The sequence below is a fragment of the Lonchura striata genome, chromosome 9, assembly GCF_046129695.1.
Source record: "Lonchura striata isolate bLonStr1 chromosome 9, bLonStr1.mat, whole genome shotgun sequence".
NCBI lineage: Eukaryota > Metazoa > Chordata > Aves > Passeriformes > Estrildidae > Lonchura > Lonchura striata.
The window spans coordinates 15,177,189-15,199,478 of NC_134611.1; the positions used below are offsets into that span (position 1 = coordinate 15,177,189).

Here is a 22,290-nt window from a genome sequence, read left to right on the forward strand (position 1 = left end):
GTTTTTGCAGTTCTGTGGTCACACAGTTTTCAGCTTATTTAACCTCACTATCTCTAGAGCTGAGCTTCCTGAGCCAGATATGCAAGATTCCCAGGAAAGCTTCCAGCTTGCTTTGAGAAATCTCTTCCTTGCTATTTAAGACACTGAATTTTTGCCTCTGCTCAGGTTGGTAGTCAGGAGTGCTGGCTGCAGGTATTTGTGCTCTTTCCCAGAACACAGCAATGCATTATCAGCCTGCCTAGTTCTCATCAGCAAAGGCTGCTCATGAGCTATGCCAGCTGAGCCTATTTGTCTCACATATATTCCATTGTAATCCAGCTCCATTGTTTCTGCAGGAGTCACTTGTTTTGCATGCTACACAACTGCAGTATTTCAATCACAGCACAGAGGATGTTAACTAATGGGATTTCACATTCTTTCACTAAGGTGTTGCTGAAACTGGATGGTTTCAAAATTGCTGTGGAGCAACTGTTTGAAGCTATATAAAAGAGATGCTGGGATGCACAAAAGCTGCAATGATTGCCTGCTTAGCATACACCAACATAATTCATCCTGACAACAACTTTGTCCCATGGCCAAGGCAGGTTAAATGATGTTGCAAACACTGCTCAGAGAGAGAGATGGCACTGTAGTCGTCCAGCTGGGACTGCCAGTAAAGACAAACCCTCTGTAGAAGCTGGAGGAAGAAAAACAGCATTTAATTGCCAACTCATCCTTTGTATTTATCAATTTCACCTGGGAGCAGTGCCTTCTAATGGAACAAAGTTATTTTCAGAGCAGAATAAAACCAGCATGGACATGAATAGCTAAAAGGCGGGCCGAGATTCCAATACCATAGAAACATATTAGAGGGGGTGGAAATTGAGCATTTTTTTTTTCTTAGTTCCCCCACACATCCTTTATTTGCACTAGAAGAGCTTTCCACTATTGTATTATGTAGTCTGTGATTATCTGTTGAAAGAAAAAGCTACAGAACACTTAAGTCACAATCTAAAATCAATCACCAAGTACAGTGGTCATGCTATTTCTTGTTCTCCATGACTGTTTGTGGTAGTAAATGAGAAGAAAACTTGGCACTTCCAAAGAATTTTAATATCATTTATCTGTTATAAACACAATTAATTAAGCCTCCTTGGTAAAAACATCTGTGCTTTTGCCTCCCACATCTTTCCCTTTTGCAGTCCAGTTTCTAATTCTGCAAAACAGTTTGTATAAAAGAGTTTGGGAGAGATTCTCAGACACAGCAGATACAACTGGCAAGAAGGGCAAAAAAAGATATTGTTGATTTTTCCATTTATATTTTGGCTATTCAATTGATCAAGATAAGGGAAGTTAGGGACTACTCAGTTGTATGAGTGACTCTACAGTGCTTTACTGTGGGTGGCTTTGTGGTTAAGAACAGCATTCATCACTGCAAATGCAGCTCCAGATGTGTGAGCCCTGGGTAGTACTTGACCCTTTCTCTCTGCAGGAGGAACTGAGCAGCTTTGCTTAATCAGCCCTAAACAACTTTATAGAGGACATTTTCCTCCTGTGTGATTGAAGTACTTTTCCAGAGAGACATGTAAGGGAGGGAGATGGTGGCCTTGCCAGGTGCACAAAATTGTTTCTGATAAACTTGGACAGTTTATGAACTGGAAGAGTTTCTCATGCTCTTTATAAGTAAGTGGTCAGCTGATGGCAGTATCAGCATAGTTTGATTACCTAAATGAAATCCCAATTGTCCACCTTGGTTTTATAGCAACTACTTCAAAAATAAATTATATGTGAAATGAGATACCAAGTGGAATCCCAGCAGTAAGCTACAAGTGGGGATCAATTTGAACTATGTAATCTAGCATGAGGGAAAGAAGAAGCCAATACATACCAAGAGAGCCAGGGAAAGGAAGCAAAAATAACCTGATTGGAGAAAGTGACACAAATGAACTGTTTGTGCTAAACAATCAGATTAACTCTAACTGGAGCTGGGAGACAATTGTTTGCACAGAATTAAAGCCTACAGCTGCAGAGAGTTAATTGTCTGACTTTGGCCATAGTAAATGAGTTCAATATCTAAATACCTTTGAAAACCTGGTCTGCAAAATGCTTAAGTGTATGCAGGTGTATACTTGTGTACCTGCTTAAATGTATACAGCTGTGACAGAATTTGTAAACCTCCCACAGTGACTAAAGACCTGAGCAGGCAGGACAAGGCTCTGTTGGCTTTGCTAAAGGGCTGCAGAGCAGCAGCTCTGGCTGGGGCAGTCTCAGCTGCCCAGGAAAGGTGAGGTGGGTGATTGCTGCCCAGGCAGGCTGCTCTCATGGCTGATGTAGCTGTAATCCAGGGCAGGAGCTGCTTTCTGCTCCAGCAGCTTTTCACTCAGGGTTTGCACTCAGGAGACCAAGTTGAGCGTTGTGCTGGGTAACTGTGGAAGGAGTAGGATGTGCTGATAAAAGTTGGTTTGTAAATGAAGCTGGGTTGGTGAGGTGTTCATAGGAGTGTTTTTTTCTTGAGACATTATGTGTGCAGTGCTTGGCTTTCTACTATTAACACACTCCAGAATATCTTCACTTGTGTGGGCTATGCTGTCTCTCAAGCAGCCTAGAGTTTCATATGCGTGTTCAGGATAATGAATGTATATTGTATTTATTTCCCCATTTTGGAATTATTTTTTCTTTGTATTAGAAATCCTTTCACTTTGTTTTAAATAACAACTAATATATATCTCATAGTCATGAGGACTAGCTTAAATAAATATTTTTACTGTGCTAGCTTTGAAGATGTAGACTACTATTCAAGTGCTAAGATTAAATATGGGCTGTGAAGAAAGTGCTGCTGATTGAATTTTTAGAGGCTGTATGTTAGTGAATGCTGAGTTTGTTATTTAAAGGTAAAATGGAAGCCAGGGAGAACTGCTAAGTATGAATAGTAGAGAAAACTTCTTAATGACTTTGTAGAAAACAGTATGTCTCTCTTTTATGGTTGCTTAAAAACCTTTAGGGTTTAATATGGATTAGAATACCTAAGGGATGGTGATGGGAATGGCAGTCAAAGCCCATCTTTTGGCCTGAGACTATCTTATATCGTGTTGGATTACAGATATAATTTATGCTTTATAGTTTTTTTGTTGTTTAAAATTTTGATCCATATATGCAAAGCCAATAGAATAAAGACACAAGAGCTTTACTATGTGCACTACATCTCAAGAGGACAAGGAAATACAGATAAACAGGCTTTAGATGGAAGGTTTGTAATTCTTCCTCTAAATCACACCATTCTGCAGAACAATATGGCACAGATATTAATGGGTTAAAGTATTCTGCTAAATATGATGTTAAGGCTTCAGGAGAAAAAAGAAATCACAGTTTAATTCAAGTTTTCTTCAGGGGATACAAGTATATAGATTGTGGTGTTGTATTCTATACAGCAGATATAAAACCCATATGGCAAATTTTCTTTCATTAACAAAAAATTTAAATAGAAAATTAATAATATATGTGCATATGAGTTGATGTGTTTCTAGTTTTTCTCTTTAAACAGAGAACATTTTAAAGCCTCTCTGAAAAACAGTATTAATGGCTCGTTTGCAGCATATGTAATAAACATTTAAAGTATTTCCTCTGTCAGTGTCTTCTGCAGCCACGTTTCAGTAAGGTAAGATAAAACCTTGAGGTATGAAATGCTGCCTTCTGTTTTGAGCAGGGTTTTTTTTTTGTTTTCTCCCCCAAGAACTGAGAATATTTTTGACTAATTGGAAATGAGTTTTGTGCTCCCCAAGCAGCCTACAATCTCAGTTATTTGCATAGCCTTAGTCTTATTGTGTATCACCTGCTGCTGTGTGTTCTCAGGAAGACAGTACTTCTTGGATGTGCTGGAACATTTCCAAACAGCCTAAGTGGTAGCTTATATCAGTTTGATTCTGTGATTTACAAAATCAGCATGAAGATGGAAGCAAATCTATTTTCCACTTGTTTCAGCAAGCAGCTTTGTTTCACATTACAGTATTTTACTACACTCCATCTGACAGAGAATAATCCTTGTAACACATTCTGAATACGATACTGGAAGGATGTTCTAAAAGAAAGGGAAAAATATGTTCTCAAAGGGACCAGCACTTCTGAAGAGATTAAAAGGCCAATGAATAGTTGGAAGCCTTTTCCTTCACCTTTCTCCAGAGATTTTGCAAATATATTTTGACAGAATACAGCTGTCAGCACTGTAAAACATACAATGCTTGTACCATGCCAAAAATGTGATGCCAAAAATGTGCAGAAACTATCAATAATAAGATGTATTTTCTATTTTAGAGAGCTCCCTAAATCACAAAATGGTCTAAATTTTGATTCCTTGCATGCCTAGGCAGAATTTAAGCACTACTTTTGCTGATTAGTTAAAGAAACTGATGCATTATGTGAGAGTATGCTGGATTTGGAGCACTTGTAACTGAGGTAAGAGGGTTGCAGTATGAAAATATCCAGGGATGGCAGCAGTGGGTAGAGAGCCTTGTAGTGGCCAGGAAAGCCAGGTAGCAAAATCAGATCTATATAGAGCATGTAATTATTGTGTACTTGGTAAGCTGGCCTTGGCTCTTTATGCTGTGTTGGGCATTTTTCTTACAGAAAGGCAGCTCAGACTCTCCTTTGGTTCACTGCAGGGTTTCAGTTTGAAGTTAAGAGTCAATATTGATGTTCTAACTTGGTGTGCTTGGCATCTGGTGGGTAGGTGCACCCTTTATGAGACTTTGACAAAGGAAAACTTGAGGAAGAGGTGGTCAGTGTTGGAAATCCCTTTTATGTGCTGCCAAAAAGCTTATTCAGATGCTGCAGCAGTGACAGGAAGGTACCACTGTGGCACATGGGCAGCACTGAAACTGTGCTGAGGTTTTTTCCCATGGTCTTGCCTGGCATTTATGACCTCAGTATTTGGGTGCTTCCCAGACATTGTGACTTGCATGCAACATCCAGTGCTTTGCCAGCAGCAGCCAACAATTAAAGCTCCTATTGGAAGGAACTGGAGGAGGAGGAGGTGGACACTGCTCAAGCTTCACTGGTGTGTGTGGGTGACTTCTACACCCATCCTAGTTTAACTTTCCAGGGTAAAGCAGGTAAGCTTGAAACTTGCTTGATGATTCCAAAGCCTTTGCCTGCAGGTGGGTACCTTCCCTGGTGTCCACTGGTAACCCTGCCAGCCAGGTTGAGCGTGTGAGATGGAGATGCCCCCCTAGGGTTGTTGTTATGCTGTCTTTGAAGGTTTGCAGAGGTCTCTCTTTCCCTAGTAGATGTTCTGCAGCTGGCTATTGCAGAGGAAGAAGGCAGCAATAACTCTCCCTTGTTTTTAATGAAAGAGATTTTTACCAAAAGAGTTATAAGTATCTACCCTTGGTAGTGTGTGACCACAAAAAGTGCTTGTATGAGATCTTGAAAGACATGGCTTATGGAGTTTTGTGGCAAGCTAAGGGTGGGGAGAGTCACTGAATATGTACAATGGAAGCATGTTAACTTGTGCAATAGTCACTGTCTCCGTCCACCTTCCTTCTGGAGACTGATATCAGTCAATTCAAGGCTGCTTAACACCTCAAAATAACAGAAAGCCAAGTAACTGATAAGGCCATGAAATTCAGCAGTAGAAATGTTAGGGTTGTGTCTGAGGCTTTGCTTTCAGGTAACAGTCACTTGATTACTGAGAAGAATAAGAGCTAGAGTAGGTGAAGGCTGTAATCTTCCTAAAGAAAGAAATCTGTCCAAAGCATCCCTATTAACTCAATTAGTTATATAAGCATATGTGATTATTTTTTTCCTACAGGGAGTATGCTATAAATGGAGTCAATCCAGAATGGCTCAAGGGCTTTTTGGTTTGTTTTGCTTTTATCAGCTTGTAAGGGTTGCTTGTGAACTCATAGCCTCAGAGAACAATCACATGGAGGGTCTCTGGCAAACACTGGGAAGACACAAATACCAAATCTGAAAATGCTCATCAATGACAGTCTCTCATCTGTGCCTTAGAAGGACAGGAATTTTCAACTGATTTGAAATTTCACTCATGAGGGTGTGTGAGGATCAGCTATGGGGAGAGACAGTATTTTTCTCAAAAGTCTTCCATGGAGTATCACAAAAAGATAATTAATTCCAAAGGACAGCAATTCCAGTAAGATAATTCATTTTTCTCATATGTATGTTATGAACTGCTGCCACAGCAGGACTTGGTGATATAAAGTCCAATGACATAATAGATTAACTTACGGGAATTTTGAAAAATGAAATGGAAAACATATGGAGGCAATATGAATGTCTTCTTAGTGTGAGGATTCAGACTAGATCATTACAAAGAGGTGGTGCCTCCTTCCTGTGATCTTGCATCATATTTGGCTAGTCACAGACAGGAGTATTGCCATGATTTGTATCCCCAGTTCTGCAGAAAAGACACTCATTCTTCAGAAACTGAAGGATCCAATTTGAACCATGACTCCAACTATTGAAAACTTATTTTAATTGCATGCATTTTTCTGTGGTTTATCTCCTAATAACTGTGAATACTTTAGTGGAAAACATCAGTTGTTTTCAGCAGTTAATTGAAGTGGGAAATTCAGATAGACAAGCCCATTCTATTATTTAATTCCAACAAGAAATGGTTGGACAAGATTGGCTCTTGGTCCATATACAACATGCTACTGGTGTTTGCCCTAGGATGCCCAATGTCTATTACTCCTTTATTACTCTTTCTCTTGAGACTGATTTTAAAGTAAGATAAGACAGGCCCAGGTGATCCTTTATAACCCCAGGTGATTATAAAGTTTTTGCTTTATAAACTAACTGATGGTGTGGTCCATACCATTGAATGCCAATGTTTAAAAAAATATTTTTTATGTTTAGTTTTTATTAAAAATAAAAATAACCTGGTTGGGCTGCAAGTAACATAGGAATACAACTACAATATTTGATTCAATTTGTTATCTAGACTTCTGGAGCTATTTGAAAATGCAAAAATATATAATATCTGGCTAAATCGGGCTGAGTTCAGATATTCTGTGCTATCAGAATGGTGCACTTGAGGCTACTGAAAAGGAGAGGAGAGCAGCAAGGTTAGAGAGGGCAAGTTAGAAAACTCTGACACGGAAAAGTAATTCAATCTTCTCACCTGGAGAGTCACTGTTAAGTGCAAGGCATGAATTGCACTGTTGTAGTTCTGAATGGCATTTAAGAACTGCAGTGAGCTGTTGTACCCAACCAAACACCATGAAGGGGAATGGAGGTCAGTGTATGTGCTTGGGTGCCTTTTGAATTTGTCACTTTAACGTGTACATTCTCTGAATGCTGCTGCATGTGTGCTCCCAAGCAAAAGCATTCAGTGAGAATTGGAGAGCTCAATGCTAATGTGCTTGTTTTCCTATGTTACTTCATGTTTCATTACCCTCTGGTGAAATCTTGACCAAAATGTACTAACTTTGCTCCCATGACAGTGGTTTGCCTTTGAACCCCCAGGAGGAAGGACTATAGAAATTTGAGCACTCTGCCTAATGGCACAGCATAACCCCATCACAAATAATCTGTCTTGGAGCTTGCCAGTGCCAGGCTCTACCACTGTTCTTGTGTTCTATTATTGCTAGAGTGCTGATTGACTACAAATTCTGTTTATTATCCTTCTGGGAAGATTTCTTCTCTCTTACTTTCCAAAACAAATCTAAGTGTTCACTATTTAAATTCTTACTTCATTAGGTAACTAAGCCATTAAAGGCTGTGAGACAAATACCCTGAAACCATTTTGAGGGCTAGTGTGAAGAAACTGAAGTGTGTTCACAGCCACAAAAAATAAACTAATTATATGAGGACTTACATATACATACACCCCCAGACATATGTGTGTGAAACCATATATATGTACCCACACTGGTGGCTAATCATGTTGTAGATCATTTAATAAACTCAACTCTTTTGGATCCTGCTCTTCTTCTAGGTTGCACTGTTCACATATGAAATTTGATATGAAATATCTGATATGAAATTTGCTAATCCAAGGTGAGGAGAGAAACCCTTCTACTTTGTCATGACACGCACCTAGGAATATTTCTGCTATATGATTCTTATCAGTGTTTAAAATACCAATATATTTTTAATTAAAAAGAAAAAAGGCTTTATAGCATCTTTTCTCTCATAGTTCTCTTACTGCCTATAGAACAACACTGGTTGCAGTAAGAAATACCCTTTTTTCTCTTTAAAATTAACAGTTCTATTTATAACTGATGATTGGTAGTGCAAGAAAAAGAAAGCAAGGATCCTGTTACCTGTGGGTATCATGGATAATCCCAAAGAATAATACTGCATGAGAACTAGAGTACACTTGAGGCTAAAGCAAAATAATCTCCTAATGGGGTATGTGTTGCTCTAGACAAGTGACTCTCCAGATGATAATAGAATTAAGAGCTTTTATTGATAACCAACCCTGCCAACTACACACTTAGTGAAACTCCTGGCCCTCACACAGAAGGTACTTTGATGTCTGTGTAAGTGGCTGCCACCATTCCTTGAGCTGCTGTATGGTGCTGTGCAGGTAACCAGTCTGCAGCTCAGTCAGTGCTGCTGTTCAGCCACGTCTTGAACACTCGGGCACAAGTAACAGGCAACAGCACATATTTGGCATAGAAGATGTTGAAATAACTTTTTCCTAGGAAAGAATTCTGTTCCAGCAGAGCAAACCTCAATAAAAATTCATGTGCTTGCTGAGAAAGGGGTGGGTGTCATGACCACCTAATGGGGCTTGTTTTTTCCAATGTGTAAATAATTTGTTTTTGGAATAACATGTTCCAGTACTGACACTGTGGCCTGAAGTGAGACCTGAAGGAGCCAATATAAATCTGTGCTCAAAGAGAAGTGGATTCTTTTGTTTTGTTTGGTTTTCTTTTGTGTGTGTGTGTGATTTCATCACATGCAGTGTAATCAGCCACTATATCTAGTGTAATAAGTTCCTAAACTGTTTAAGAGCAGATCCTGACTTCTGTGAATTACTTTATAGCACATTTAGGAACTTCCTGAGCAGTTCTTGGAGTTTTTCTCAGTCAGATAAATCATAATACTGTTTATTTTCATTTCAGCCACAATAAGGAAGATTTCTAACTAATCTTGGAGTAGGTGAATTTAGACTGTTCCTGTAAATAGATTCATGTTTTGTTTGAGACTATTTTCCAGTGATTTTCATGCATCATTGAAAATTCTTTTGTAGTTTAAGAAAGAAACTGCAAATGCATGCTAAGAACTTGAGCAAATGCCTCCTTGAAATAGTAATGAAATTAACATAGAAAATAACTTGAAATATTTAAAACTTTAAATTTCCATTGGTGTCATGGTGAGATCTGTGTGTTAACAGCCTTGTCTCATGGTCTTCTCTCTTTCAGGTTCTTCCATGTAGACTTGCAGAGTCCTGATCCAGTTTTGTTTTGCCTCATGGAAGTTTAGTCATTATTTTTGTCAACTGGAGCAAACAGTTAAACAGAAATGTTGGCTTTTTGTAGGTTGTTGCTTGCTCCCCAGCTATTTTTATTTCCTCTAACAATCCATCTTCCCTTGCGGTATCAAAATTATTTTTTCCCAGCATTTATCTGGATGTACCTGAATTTGGTGCTGCGTGGGTGATCTCTAATACTGTTCTAGTTTGGCCATGGTTAGCATCCCTGCTGCTGCTTTGAGCTGGCCTGGAGGCAGGGAAGGAAGAATGAAGGGGAGCAGGAAGGGGAAGCTGGAAGGTTGGGGTATTTCTGCAGCTATTCTCAAGGAGAGACAGGATACCATGATAAAACTCCAAAAGCTTTGTTCAAAGTACAGCAGAGCTCCTGTTTGAAATGTATTCGAAGCTAAATTCTCCTGCCCCTCCAGTGAACTCACTTTGTGTAGCAGTGTGTGTTTTGACTGTGCAAAAGAAAAGCTTCAAGAGATGCAAATAATGGCCTTCTGAATGCTGGATAGAAATAAACTGGGTATGCTCTAGAAATGTAAATGTCAGTAAAATCTCAAGTGGGTTTAAGAAACTGCTTTGAAAATTCACAGATTTGCTCTCACTTAGCCAGGCCTTCTGTTGGGGAAGCAATGTTAAAGGAAGAGATTTTCACTTTAGCAAAACAGTCTCCATTTCTGTTTGTGAAAACAGAATTAAACACCAATCTGTCAGCTCTTCACCCAGCCCTGATGCTGGTCTGTTGAACAATGCCAGTCAGTGCCTGGTCTCTTTACCCTTCTAGCACAGAGCTGCTGTCACCTTGGAGGAATTCCTGATGCTTCACTTTGTGGGATTAAAAATAGTAATCAGGGGAAGAAGGAAGGAAATGCTCTTGAAGTTAGAACAGGGTAATTTTCTGATTGTCACTGTTCTTTATCACCCCATCATCTATTAATTATTCCAAGACTTTTAGTCCCAGCTGAAACCTTACTGATGTTACAGCCCTTAGCCCACTGTGGCAGCAGCAGCAAACTGCATGGCTCACAGAAGGAGTGTGATGGCCTTGGTGTTTCCAACAGGGGAACTCTTTACTGGTAGCTGTTATATTGGACAAAGATTTTTAAAGGACCACAGCAATGTGCAGTTTTCTTTATTCTTATCAGGTAAAGATGCAAATATGTTAAATTGCAATGTAAATTGTCCAAGAACACAAAGGCTATATCTGAGCTATGAGCTGAAAAAGCTGATCCTTCTTCCTCCCACTCAGCTTCTGACCCAGCTGCCTCTCAGTTGTTCATGACTTCACCCACCACTCAGGTTTATTTCTTCCTCCTCATGAAAACTCTCAAAAGATTTTGATTTATACCAGGAAGGATGTAAATATCATCCTGGACAAAGTTCAGTGGATCTGGCCGTTTCTCCCGTGGCATCTTCTTCTGGAATGAAAATTCATTAAGGGCATTAAATGAGAGGATTAGTCCAATATAATAAAATCTCCCTCTATCCCAGCTCCAAAGATAAACAAATCTACTTCAGGGGCCTTTAACTGCAAAAGATAACTTAATTTCAGGCTAATAAAATGGAGGAACTCTGTGTTTGTAGGTAGGTGTTTCATTTAGTGTCATGCAAAAATAAAATCTAGGCAATCCATATGCTCTGACACTTTCTATTGCTAGCAGCCATCCCGTTTGCATCTGAACCCCTGAATTTAAATTAAACCAGTCCTTAAAATCCTTCATGGACCTTGTCCTGACAGCTTGCTTCTATGGCTGTTATATAAAATGCCAAAACAAAGGTGTAAAGTAAATCTTAGCTACCAATGTGTGCTTTTTGTCAGCCAATGAAATCTGGTACTGCAGTTTCTCTGATGCTGTCGTAAATTTTATTAAAATGGAAAGCCAGGCACAGTAAGTTTATCTCCAACGATAAAGTATTTTCTTTATCATGTACTGCAGCATTATGAAGAGACAGCTGAGCTATGGGAAGAATTATGTCACATTTTGATAAGGAAAACTGTAAAAGGTCTCAAAAACAATAAAAATCTTATAAAACTATATTATGCTGCACATAATAAATTACAAGCTATTTTTAAATTTGATGCTTTCTGGTGAATTAACAGAAATACTGTAGTTTTATTGAGATTAACACTAATTCTAGTAATATGTCTCTGGGGGAAAATGAAATGGAGTGTTACCCACCTGAGGATGATTAAAATGATTTTCTTTCCAAAATGTTTTATATTTAAAATATGTTATTTTTTCTTGTCCTGGATGTTGACGTGCAACATTACTCATACTTTTGGTGCGAAATAAATAGACTTTTATGTGACCTGCTAACACTGATGATATGCTCTCAATGATAAGAACAGACAGAGAAAAATGAGATGCTGATAATCATCTTGCAAATATAGGGGCAGGAAAGGTCTTAACTTGTCACGCACATAAATTTTAAAAATTGACATTATGAACACATTTCATTTAGATGTTCTCAAATTAGTTAGATCCAAGTTCCTATTCCTTTGCTCCTGACATGTAGGCTGTAATTATAAAGCAATATGAATAAACTTCTTCAGAGATATGGAACTTGTGTCCGGGGAAAACTTTGCAAAACCTGGTGTTTTACATCAAAGGTCACTGTGTCCATAAAGTCTCTTACTTGGCTTAGAGTGATCTATGTCAGGATTGCACTGCTCATAAAATGGGTTTTATAAACAGTTAGACTACCAAGTCTTAGTGTTTTGTCACTACAGTGGAAGTGTGAATCTTCAACTTTCAGTTTGGAGAAGCTGTTAATAGAGGCCTTACTGACTTTTTGAAAACTCAAAACCAACTTTGAGCAAAATATCATGGTTACCAGAAGTCATAAAATATCAAAATTACCAAACACCACTTTGTAATTTTCCAAGGACCACTGTATGCACTTTATTTGGACTGTTAAATTGACTTACTCTGAGTCTTTCTGTTTCTTGCATTATTGGGACTCTTAAAATAACATAGAAGTTGTTTGGATTTTTCCTCTTCTCAAAGTTAGCATAGCAATGGCAGGCATTCTTTCTCGAGTTCCTAACAGAAAAAGCAGCAATAGGGACAAGCTTAGGTTGTGTCCTGTTCCGTGCCTGAGCTGCTGGATTCAGCCCTTGGTATTAACTAGACTGGAGTGTGCCACAGGACAGGATCTTCTTTCTTTGCTGCTACCACTTGCCAGGGGAAGGATGTGCCTTGTGCTGTGGGTCTGGAATGGCTGCTTTTGTGCAAGTTGGTTTCTCAGGAGTGGGAATCCTGGATGGTTCTGGAAGTTAGAAAACTTCACAGGTAGTACATTATAGGGTTGCCAGCAATGGCATGAGATGGAATTTGTGCCTCTGACTTTTGGGATACAAAAGTAGTAAGAAACCTAAGCATACAAAATTTTAAATGTCAATGGGATTACCTCTACAGCCCTAATTATTTTAAATTACTTATTATTTCATATCTTAATGATTGGTCTAATTATCTTCTAAACACAGTTTTAAATTATATTATTAACATGTTTTTGTTCTAGTGGTTCTGGCTTATTTGTGTTCTTGGGCTGGCCAGATGCAGGTGGAGAGCAGCTATTTAATACTCTGTTTGCCCCACCATGCCCCAGTGTGGCTCTGTGCCATGTGTTACTTCATGACAGTGAAAGCACTTCCTGAAGACAGGTTGTCTCATTTCTAATGGACACTCTTATGCCATTCACTGTAATATGACACCTTGACATTAAAAACTATTACTGTTTTATAGGAAAGAAAGTGAGTCACAGGGAAAAGAAATTAATGTGTTCTTTTATGCTGCTGTCCAATATTGGGTGCCTAAGACTTTTTTTTTTGTTCAGAGCACTCAGCATTATGTATCAATTAATATGATCAGACTGTAACTCCTATTATCTTCAACTGCAGCTGCAAATACCCAGTGCATTGGTAAATAAGCCTTTGTGTTTTCAAATTCCAAGTCCAGAAAATGAGGGAAAATAATACCAGTATCTAGCTATTAAATCAGAGACCATTGCAGTGGATTTCTGTTGGAGACAACTTCAAAATCCACATCTTCAGAGCTGCTTCCAATGATTTAAATCTTCAGACTTCTGCAGCTTTTCTTTAAAACCATTTCTCATGCACTGTATCATTTTTTCTAGTAATTGAAGTAGTGATCCTGTAGGAAACAGCATAATCATGTAATGCTCATTCAAACTTATATTTTGCAGGTTTCATCTTTTGAACTAAAATAGAGTGGACAAATGGAAAAAAAAAAAAAAACAACCAAACCCCCAAACCTCACTTCTCACTCCAAGTGAAAAAAACCCAAACAAACCTAAAACCAAAAAACAACCCACAACCCTAAAACTTCCTTTGGGGAATGAATGGTGTGATCATGTAATTAAACAATCCTGAGATCTGTATACTCAGGCTGAATTCCTGTATTTCTTTAGTCTTGTTTTCAGTGCTGCAACTTTGATTTCAAGGTTGCTGTTTGGTCCAACAAGGCAATATTCACAATTTTTAAAATTTATTAAAGACCTTAAGATCCCCTTATAAATGCATCTTTTTATCTTCCTGTTCACTATTACACAGCAGTGTGAACAACTGTCACAGGCAAGATTGTTCTCAGCTGTAAACTTGTAAAATGGTGGCCATCTAAAATTGTAAAATTGTTAATTAAAACAATTGCATGGGATAGATTTTGTTAAATATTTGTTTGACAGCTGTCAGATGTTCCAGAAGATGTAAAGGTGTTTTTTGAGTATATATGTTAATAATTTGAGGTGGACTTTTCAAAGCATGGCAACACTTTGCTACTGGCAACTTTTATGGGTGAAAATAACCTCAATAAAAGTATATTTTCTTCACTTTATATCCAGTGGAGCAAAGGCTGTTGGCACTAGGGCACAGCATGATGGCTGCTTAGGGCCTCTGAAGGCTCCAAGGAGAGTGTGGATTTAACAGGGCAGGAGGGTAGCAGTTTATTTGGATTCAGAGGAGTAAAGCTCATGATTCCAGATCTATAAGTAGCTTTTGCTGTTACTCATGCTGTGGCTAGGTAAGACATTAAATTTGCCAAGAACAAAATTTCACTGAGAGACTCTTAATGGAAGGAGTAGAGTTGGATTTCAGTATAATTCAATTGGCTTCATAATTCAGGAATCAAGTACAGAATGGGGTTTAAAAACAGAATAGGTGGTTTTCTGACTTTTTGACCATCTTCTTTAAAACTCCCCATATGACACCTCTGCTACTGAGAAAATATTGCTTACTTTTGTGATTGCACAAATCAAATTCTTTTCTGCATGTCTAAACATTGTGGCCATGACTGAACAGAATTTACCCAAGACAGGGAAAAAAATCTGTGAAAACCTTTTTTATTCCTAAAATGATGCTAATCATGTTCAAGATTGATTTATAGTGTGCTAAAATAATGCTAATTCATGTCATTTCCTGAAACGAGACCACCAGTTGCATTTGGGGCTAGTTTATATCCTGTTTTGTGATGGTGTGAGCAGGATGTTGTTGAACAAGGTGGCTCAGTTCTGGCACTGCTGGGGTTGAGACCCTCTTGATGCTACTTGAGAGTGGTGAAAAACCCCACCCTTACCTCCCCTGCCCTGCACAAAATTAATTCACTCCTGAATGAAATATATTTGTCTTTCCTGCTGCACTTTTAAGCTTTTCCTTTCAAGTGCAAAGAAACATTAGATAAAGCCTTGGGAAGGAAGAGGGAGAGGTTTGGCATTGTTTTTTTTTTTTTAAGACAAACTGGATAAGGACAGAGTTGAGCCCACAAAAACAGGCTGATCTTTGGAAGAAGGAGGCAGGGTGTGTCTCTGCTTCTGTAGTTCAGGAGAAAACATTCTCTTAAGCTGAAATGCTGCTTTTAAGTTTTGTTCCAAATTAAGGCCTCCCATGCCATGATTGAAGTTTGGCTGGTTCCTTTTCCAAAGCTCCTTTTATGTGCCCAGCTGTATTCTCCAGGATAAAATCTCATTAGCAGATACACTGACATGGCCATATCGCAGTGCAAAACAGTATCAGTATTTTTGTGATGTTATAGTTCAAAAAGATAGTGGGAGTGTAAAGCATTGATAACAGAGCAAAGAATGTAAAAACTTTATAGTGGAGAAACCAAATACATCCTTTACTGAAGAATGTACAAGAAATACCAATTGACCAACGCAGTTACCTGCAAATGACAGAGCATTTTCAAACACATCATACAGCTTTTGAACGCCCCACAAAATATTTACTGCTGGGTTTTCTTCTCCTGGAGACTGCAGGCAATTCATACATTTGATTATCATACTATTTTTATACAGACAAAACATCTAGTGGCATAAGCAGATACAGCACTCTTCAGGAGTTGCCTAGTCTATTTTAATTAGAGGAAAGCTGTCTGGGAGAGACACTGTTCTTTTCTAAACATGTGGGGTTTTTGTTTGTTTTGGGTTTTTTTCCCCTGCATTAAATAAAAAGCCATTGTTTCTGTTAAAACACATTTAATTAAAAAAATAAATTACAAATAACAGATGGCATACACATTTTCATTTATATAAAAAAGCCCAATAATCTGTAGTTGAGTGTAAAATGATCACTGGTTAATGATCATCTTTGAAAACAGAAACCTGAAGCTCTCAGATGAGCATGCATTGAAAATAAAATGTCAACAGACTGAAAAGATTACTGATTTGTAGGGTGTACTTTGTACTGCTTCCAGGAACTTCTACAGACCCTTTGTGTTTTAATCTCTGAATATTCATGTGTAGTTGGGTGTGGCAAACACTTGATTTTTTTTAAATTTTTTTTTTTTTTTTAAGAATGTTTAGTTGAGAAGCCTTGATTTGAGAGTGTGTGTGTGTGCATTAGAATGGGGCTGGGGGGAACACCAGAAATGCAAGGTCTGCAAGTGCTGTGTGGCTGTGCTAAATTGTTACCATGACACTGAATAATGGTGAGGTGATGAGCTGAATTTCCAAGGGCAGGAATGGTGCCGAGCAGTCCTTGTCTCCTGCCAGTGACACATGCAGAAGTGTTCCATAACTAAAACTTTTTTTTTTTTTTTTTTTTTTTAATGGATCTGGCTTGTCCTGCAGCTGAGTAAGGTTCAGATGAATTGTGCCGAGAAGGAAGCTGGGCAGGGCAATATATACCAGTTCTTCCAGTAACGTGCACATGACCAGCTTGCTTTAAGCTGTAAGGATATTCTGAAAAGTAACAGGAGAATTTAGACTGTAGCAAGTCCCACCTGCTCTCCTCAGCTTCTGCACTCCAGAATGTAACAGAGGTTTGCCTCTAAAATTAAGTAGTCAGGCTTGATTAAGCCTTTTTTCTTACCTGGAAAATCAGCATCATTAAGAGTTTTAAATTAAAATTTCAAGTAGCACTTCCATAACCCCATAAGATTTCTGTTCAGATCATAACCTGCTGGTTTTTTAATCATCTCATCCTCTACTTCTGCCATGACTGGGCTGCTGAGTACCTTAAATTTCTTACTTAGAGTGGTGTGTTACATGAGGTAAGGAGAACTTGACACAGAAGGTTGGGAAGATGAGCTCTCTGGATAACAGCAGAGTGGATCTGTTACTCTGCCACTGACTCAGGTTGCACCTGAAGGGTGAAAAATGCCACCTTGTGTCATCCTTGTCTGATAAAACTTTGTAGTGGCAGCAAGGGTAAGAACAGGTTCTTCCTTTTTGGCGCATTTTCACTACACAAAGCAGAGTCTGATTTCAAAGATCAGATAGCTTTCAGGCTTTCTCTAAGCCTGCTCTTTTAAAATACAGATGTGGGACTAAAAAAATAACTTGCTGTTTAAATCTGTGAGGTTTTGGCTTTGAAGTTCTTACCATAGGTGAAAGTGAAGCTTCATCAGTGCCACCGTGTCCAGCCACTAAATAAACCAACTGTTAATGGCACAGCCTGCCCAGCAGAACTACCCACACTGGCACCACAAACTCCTGCTTGGATGCTGGGACTGTGTAGCTGTGTTAATCTCAGCAAATTAAGGTTTAATCAGCCTTCTCCACAAATGATTGATTCCTTATGACAGAATTAGTTTTTAAGAATTAGAACTGTAAAGGGCTGCTGCCCACACAACCATATTTTCCCCAAGGTTACGTCACCATAGGAATGTATCAGAAGGATTTGGATGAGATGGAAAACATGTAAGGTCTTTGTCCTCAGAACTAAAGGTCTTTGTCCTCAGAACTAGAAAAAGTGACTTTGTGTGGCTTGTCACAGTGACTCAGACTCAGATTCACACTGCCTTTGACATCCCTACGAGGCAACAAGTGCGTTAATTTTGCATGTAAAGTTGCAAGCACAACTGAAATTTATATGAGCTGTGTTTGGCCTAAAGCTGATTTCAAGAGTATCATAAGTTCAGGTAAAGCATTTCATGAGACTCATTGAATGATGTGCTGTTTGCTTTTATCATTTGGTCAATTTGTGTAGTTTCCTCGTGTAGTTTCTCTGAGGTGAAATTAGCTCAGCCTAAGGCTGGACTTTCTGTTGCTCTTTGTGGTGATCTCAGCCTTCAGTTTTGTTCCAAGGAGAAAATAAAGTGAAATCCATATCCCTTCTGAAAAAAAAGAGAAGGATGGATGTTGCTGTTCATACTAATGATGAAGTATTTTTAAGATAAATATCCATTTACAGAAAGTCTAAAAGTTAAAGTTCACCACATTTTGTCTGATATGATGTTTAGAATCAAAACATGTCAGAGATACTTAAAACAAGACAACTACCCATGTCTCTGCCTTTCCCTAAGGAATATAATTCACTGGAAATCCCTCAATGCTTTGGACATATTGAAATGGTTGACCTTTTCAGGATGGTTTGTCTCCAGTATCATTCCTTTTATTCTTTACAGAGCTGGTATGATGGAGGCTGGTAGGAAGGGGGTGGAATATTTTTCATTTGCCTCAGGTGAAAACTTCTTTCATGCCATCACACAGGTGAAAGGAATAGTTTCACTCTGAGGAAAGCTAGATTCTTGACTGCTGAAGAGAAAAAAATAGGCAATTATTTTTTTACTCAGGAAAGAATTAATTATTTGGTTACCTTATTCACTAAGAAACAGAGCTTTGTTACAGAACTTCTTATGAATAAAAAGAATTTAAAGACACATAAACTGCTATCCAGAATGATCTAACTCTGGTTGGTGGTAGCCGCTAACAGAAAATGTTGTAAACCCCTCTTTTACTACCTTCTTCCAGTGACTTGTCATTTAGGTATTTCTTTATGTTAGTCAATACAGATAAGAACTTCACTAAGTTCTTTTTCATTAGTCTTCCTAGCAACACTACAATTTTCAGCTCAAGAGCTTTGGCTTGTGGCTGCAATTGAACCTGGAATGGATTTCCAGTGGTGAGAGGTGCTGAGGAGTTTGCAGGACCCGTGTAAGAGTACAGCACTTTGGCTGCTGATGCCAAGGCCAAACACAGATTGGCATCTTCTCTGGAAATGCACAGCAAGGCAGCTAAGGAGTGTGAGCAGGAGAAATCCCCCCAGGCCCTTTCTGCTCTGCTCTTAGGGAGGATTTGCCCCTGCATACAAGTGAGGACATCTAATTCCTTTAGTTTCAACCTACTTACTGTCTTGAGGGATTGCACCTGGATAGGAGAGCCTTTGCCAGGCTGGGAGCAGTGTTGGTTGTTAAATGTGCAGCACAGCACTATCCCCTCCTGGCTCCCACACACAGAGGGGCTCTGTGGTAAATGGCTCCTTAACATGAGCTGGAGGGTAGTGCCTGCATGCAGACAGGTACCCCGAGCTGCTGCAGAGAGGATGAAGACACCCACTACAAGGAATTTATTAAGGGAGCCAGAGAGCTTTTGGTACCAAAGCAGCAGGAGTGAAGCAATGTGGCACGAAAGGAATACAGGGAAGGTGCCAAGTACAGAAAATGCAAAGAGTTCCAAGATGAAGTAATGAGAAGTACTGAGAAAGTGTAAAAAGGGGAGAAAGAGACTGCATAAATGACAAATATGAAGCAAAAGCTTTATAATATACAGAGTATGTTATGTAAGAGAAGAATTTGAATTTGATGAGCTTATGTAAAGCGAAAGATTTCTTCAACAGCTGAATTTATCCATCTGCACTTTACTCCACTTTCTTATCTTGAGAAAGCCCAAGGAAAGTTGCACAAGTAAAAATCCTCACAACCGAACCCAAGCTTTCATTCCCGGTGATGGATGCCAGCTCTTCACTCAAAAAGGCACGCAGGACATAATGCAAACCCGTCTGGTGGGATCTTGGGGCTGCTTGCTGATCATGACTGATTCTCATAAGGCAGCAATTTAGACAAAGGGAAGCCTGCTGTAACGTGAAAAGGGTTGAACATGAAGCAATACTGCACTCGAACAAGCAGCGTACGGGTTTTTGCAGCCCCAGTAACAGAGTTTGGACTTTTCTGCCCGCCTGCCAGCAGCCGTCCCCTGGGCACACCGAGAGGGCTGCACAGGGATCAATTACGAACACGCCGCTCCATTCGCAGGCACTGCAGAGCCCGGCACGGCACAGATCGCTGCCCGCACGTCCCGGAGCTCAGGAAAACACGCTGGAGCCATGAATCAAACTCGGTCATGTGATGGAGGGGAGGTGCTGGGCTGGCTCCCAGCCAGTGGCAGCAGCCGAGGGGAGGAACGCAGAGGGCAGAAAAAGACTAATATGACTAACGGATCCCGGGTGCGTGCTACCTTCAGCTGGATCTGCGGGAATGTAGGCTCCGGCAGTTCTGCAGCTCTACCGGCCTCCTGCTCGACACTGGAACTGCTGCTCACAAAGTAGAATCCTGCTGCTCTTTGGTAGGAAGGATAGAGAAAGAACATGGCCTGCATTTTGAAGGTAAATCTCTATCTGTTGCTTGAATGCATTGTTAGAGAGCCCCTCGCTGCTCAGAGGCGTGGATTTGGTATAGTCCTAATGCATCTTCGTTGTCTTTTTGAGTCCTGGCTTTGTTTGGCAAATGAATATGGAGAGATTCTGCAACGCATAGCTGTGCTCTGCTTCCCTCTGCCATTCTTTCTTTTCCCTGCATTGTCAGAACTGTGAGCTAGCGGGAAGAGAAGTCGGGAGAATAATGGGAGGGGGGAGAGGAGCTCTGGTTTGCTCAGCTCTGTCTACGTTGAATTCCTTGAGGAGCAACAGCATTTGGACAACAGACTTCCAGTACAAAGGACAAAACGGGCAACTTATTTTCTAACCATGCAGCATTTACTGCTCTTAAAGCAACTGCTGCAGATGCCCACAGCTGTCCTAGTTGCTCCTTAAGCACACACTCCCCTGCTGAATCTGCTCCAGATCCACATGCTCCACACAATTATACCCACTATTTAACCGCATTTTCTGATTAAGCAACCTATTTGATAGCGGGTTTCCCCCCGTCATGCCAGCAAATATAAGCATAAACTTACCGTGTGATCACATGCTTCCTCCAGCCTGCTTCCCTCACCGAGGTAAAAGTATTTGGAGCCCGCATGCCATGGGGATGGAGGGAATCGGCAGGGATTGAATGGGAGGGGAGGAGGCGGAAGTGCGGTCAGTGGGGAACAGGCAGCGTTTGTTCCCGGGTCACCTGCCGGGAGTCCCTGTCCTGCGCCTGGCTCCGGGCCGGTCCGCTTCCCGTCCGCGTGTGACCCGGTCCGCTCCAGGTCCGCGTGTGACCCGGTCCGCGTGTGACCCGGCCCGCTCCAGGTCCGCGTGTGACCCGGTCCGCGTGTGACCCGGCCCGCTCCAGGTCCGCGTGTGACCCGGTCCGCGTGTGACCCGGCCCGCTCCGGGTCCGCGTGTGACCCGGTCCGCGTGTGACCCGGCCCGCTCCGGGTCCGCGTGTGACCCGGTCCGCGTGTGACCCGGCCCGCTCCGGGTCCGCGTGTGACCCGGTCCGCGTGTGACCCGGCCCGCTCCGGGTCCGCGTGTGACCCGGCCCGCTCCGGGTCCGCGTGTGACCCGGCCCGCTCCGGGTCCGCGTGTGACCCGCTCCGCTCCAGGTCCGCGTGTGACCCGGTCCGCGTGTGACCCGGTCCGCTCCAGGTCCGCGTGTGACCCGGTCCGCTCCAGACCCGCGTGTGACCCGGTCCGCGTGTGACCCGCTCTGTCCGTTCTTTACCCGCCTTGCTGTTTTCTGTGCATACTTTGAATGTATTTGCACTCTCTTTCTTTTAAAACTGATCTGTGAGTTCTCTGTTATTCGCAATCTGATCTTCTAGCATAGAGTTGATTAAACTTTGGGATGGCCTGTCATAGCAGTTGTTTTCAGTGTATAAGCGAAGTGGATAAATTGCAAAACTTTGAACTTCGGGATAATGAACATTTAGATGTCTCCATGAATCTGATCCTTAGCACTACTTTTGGGCATTCAGCTTTGAAAAAAAACCTGTTATTTTGCTGCACTCTTTTCCCCATTCATTCATTCTCAACTAATGAATCTGCAGTACATGAGTTTTTTTTGAGTTGTCCGTCTTGCAGGTTGTGGTAGCTTTTATATTAATAAATATGGCAAAGTTTGCTGCAAGTGCAGAAACTTCCCTGAACCAGCAGGTTCTGTTTGGTGCTAGATGGTAACAAACTCCTTTAGTCAGACAGCAGTAATGCAGCTTGGAGTTGTGGTTTGAGATGAGATGTGAGCTCTGTGAATGGAGCCTGGTTTCACAAAGATAAGGATGTGCACTCCTGTTTAAACACTCTCTTAAAGGACTTTGGTTGGATCTGCCAGTGATCTGGAAAACAGAATTCCTTATTTTTTAAAAATTCTGTGGCAAGATCACATGCACAGTCTTCCTTTTGGCAATAAGAGTTAAGTAAGGATCCTTTTACAAGGAAACTCCAGTGTCTCTTTTGCCCTCCTAATTGTTTCCTCTGCAGTCTGGTGACATAG

At 40.6% G+C, this 22,290-nt stretch overlaps 1 protein-coding gene and 1 long non-coding RNA gene across 2 annotated transcripts in view; one reads left to right on the forward strand and one right to left on the reverse strand.

The window, feature by feature from the left end:
- Window positions 1–10,536: 10,536 nt before the first annotated feature.
- On the reverse strand, window positions 10,537–12,418 carry LOC116183887 (uncharacterized). The gene is made up of 2 exons (XR_004148587.1): window positions 12,351–12,418; window positions 10,537–10,839 (listed from the first exon to the last, which is right to left on the reverse strand). It is a non-coding gene; the product is annotated as an uncharacterized LOC116183887 (long non-coding RNA).
- A 7,521-nt stretch (window positions 12,419–19,939) lies between these two features.
- The window catches only part of ST6GALNAC3 (ST6 N-acetylgalactosaminide alpha-2,6-sialyltransferase 3), a 217,961-nt gene continuing 215,610 nt past the window's right edge, over window positions 19,940–22,290 (forward strand). Inside the window, exon 1 of the mRNA XM_021527764.3 lies at window positions 19,940–20,258. Coding sequence (XP_021383439.2) covers window positions 20,241–20,258 — 18 coding nt within the window. The 5' untranslated portion in view covers window positions 19,940–20,240. The remainder of the gene's footprint in view (window positions 20,259–22,290) is intronic.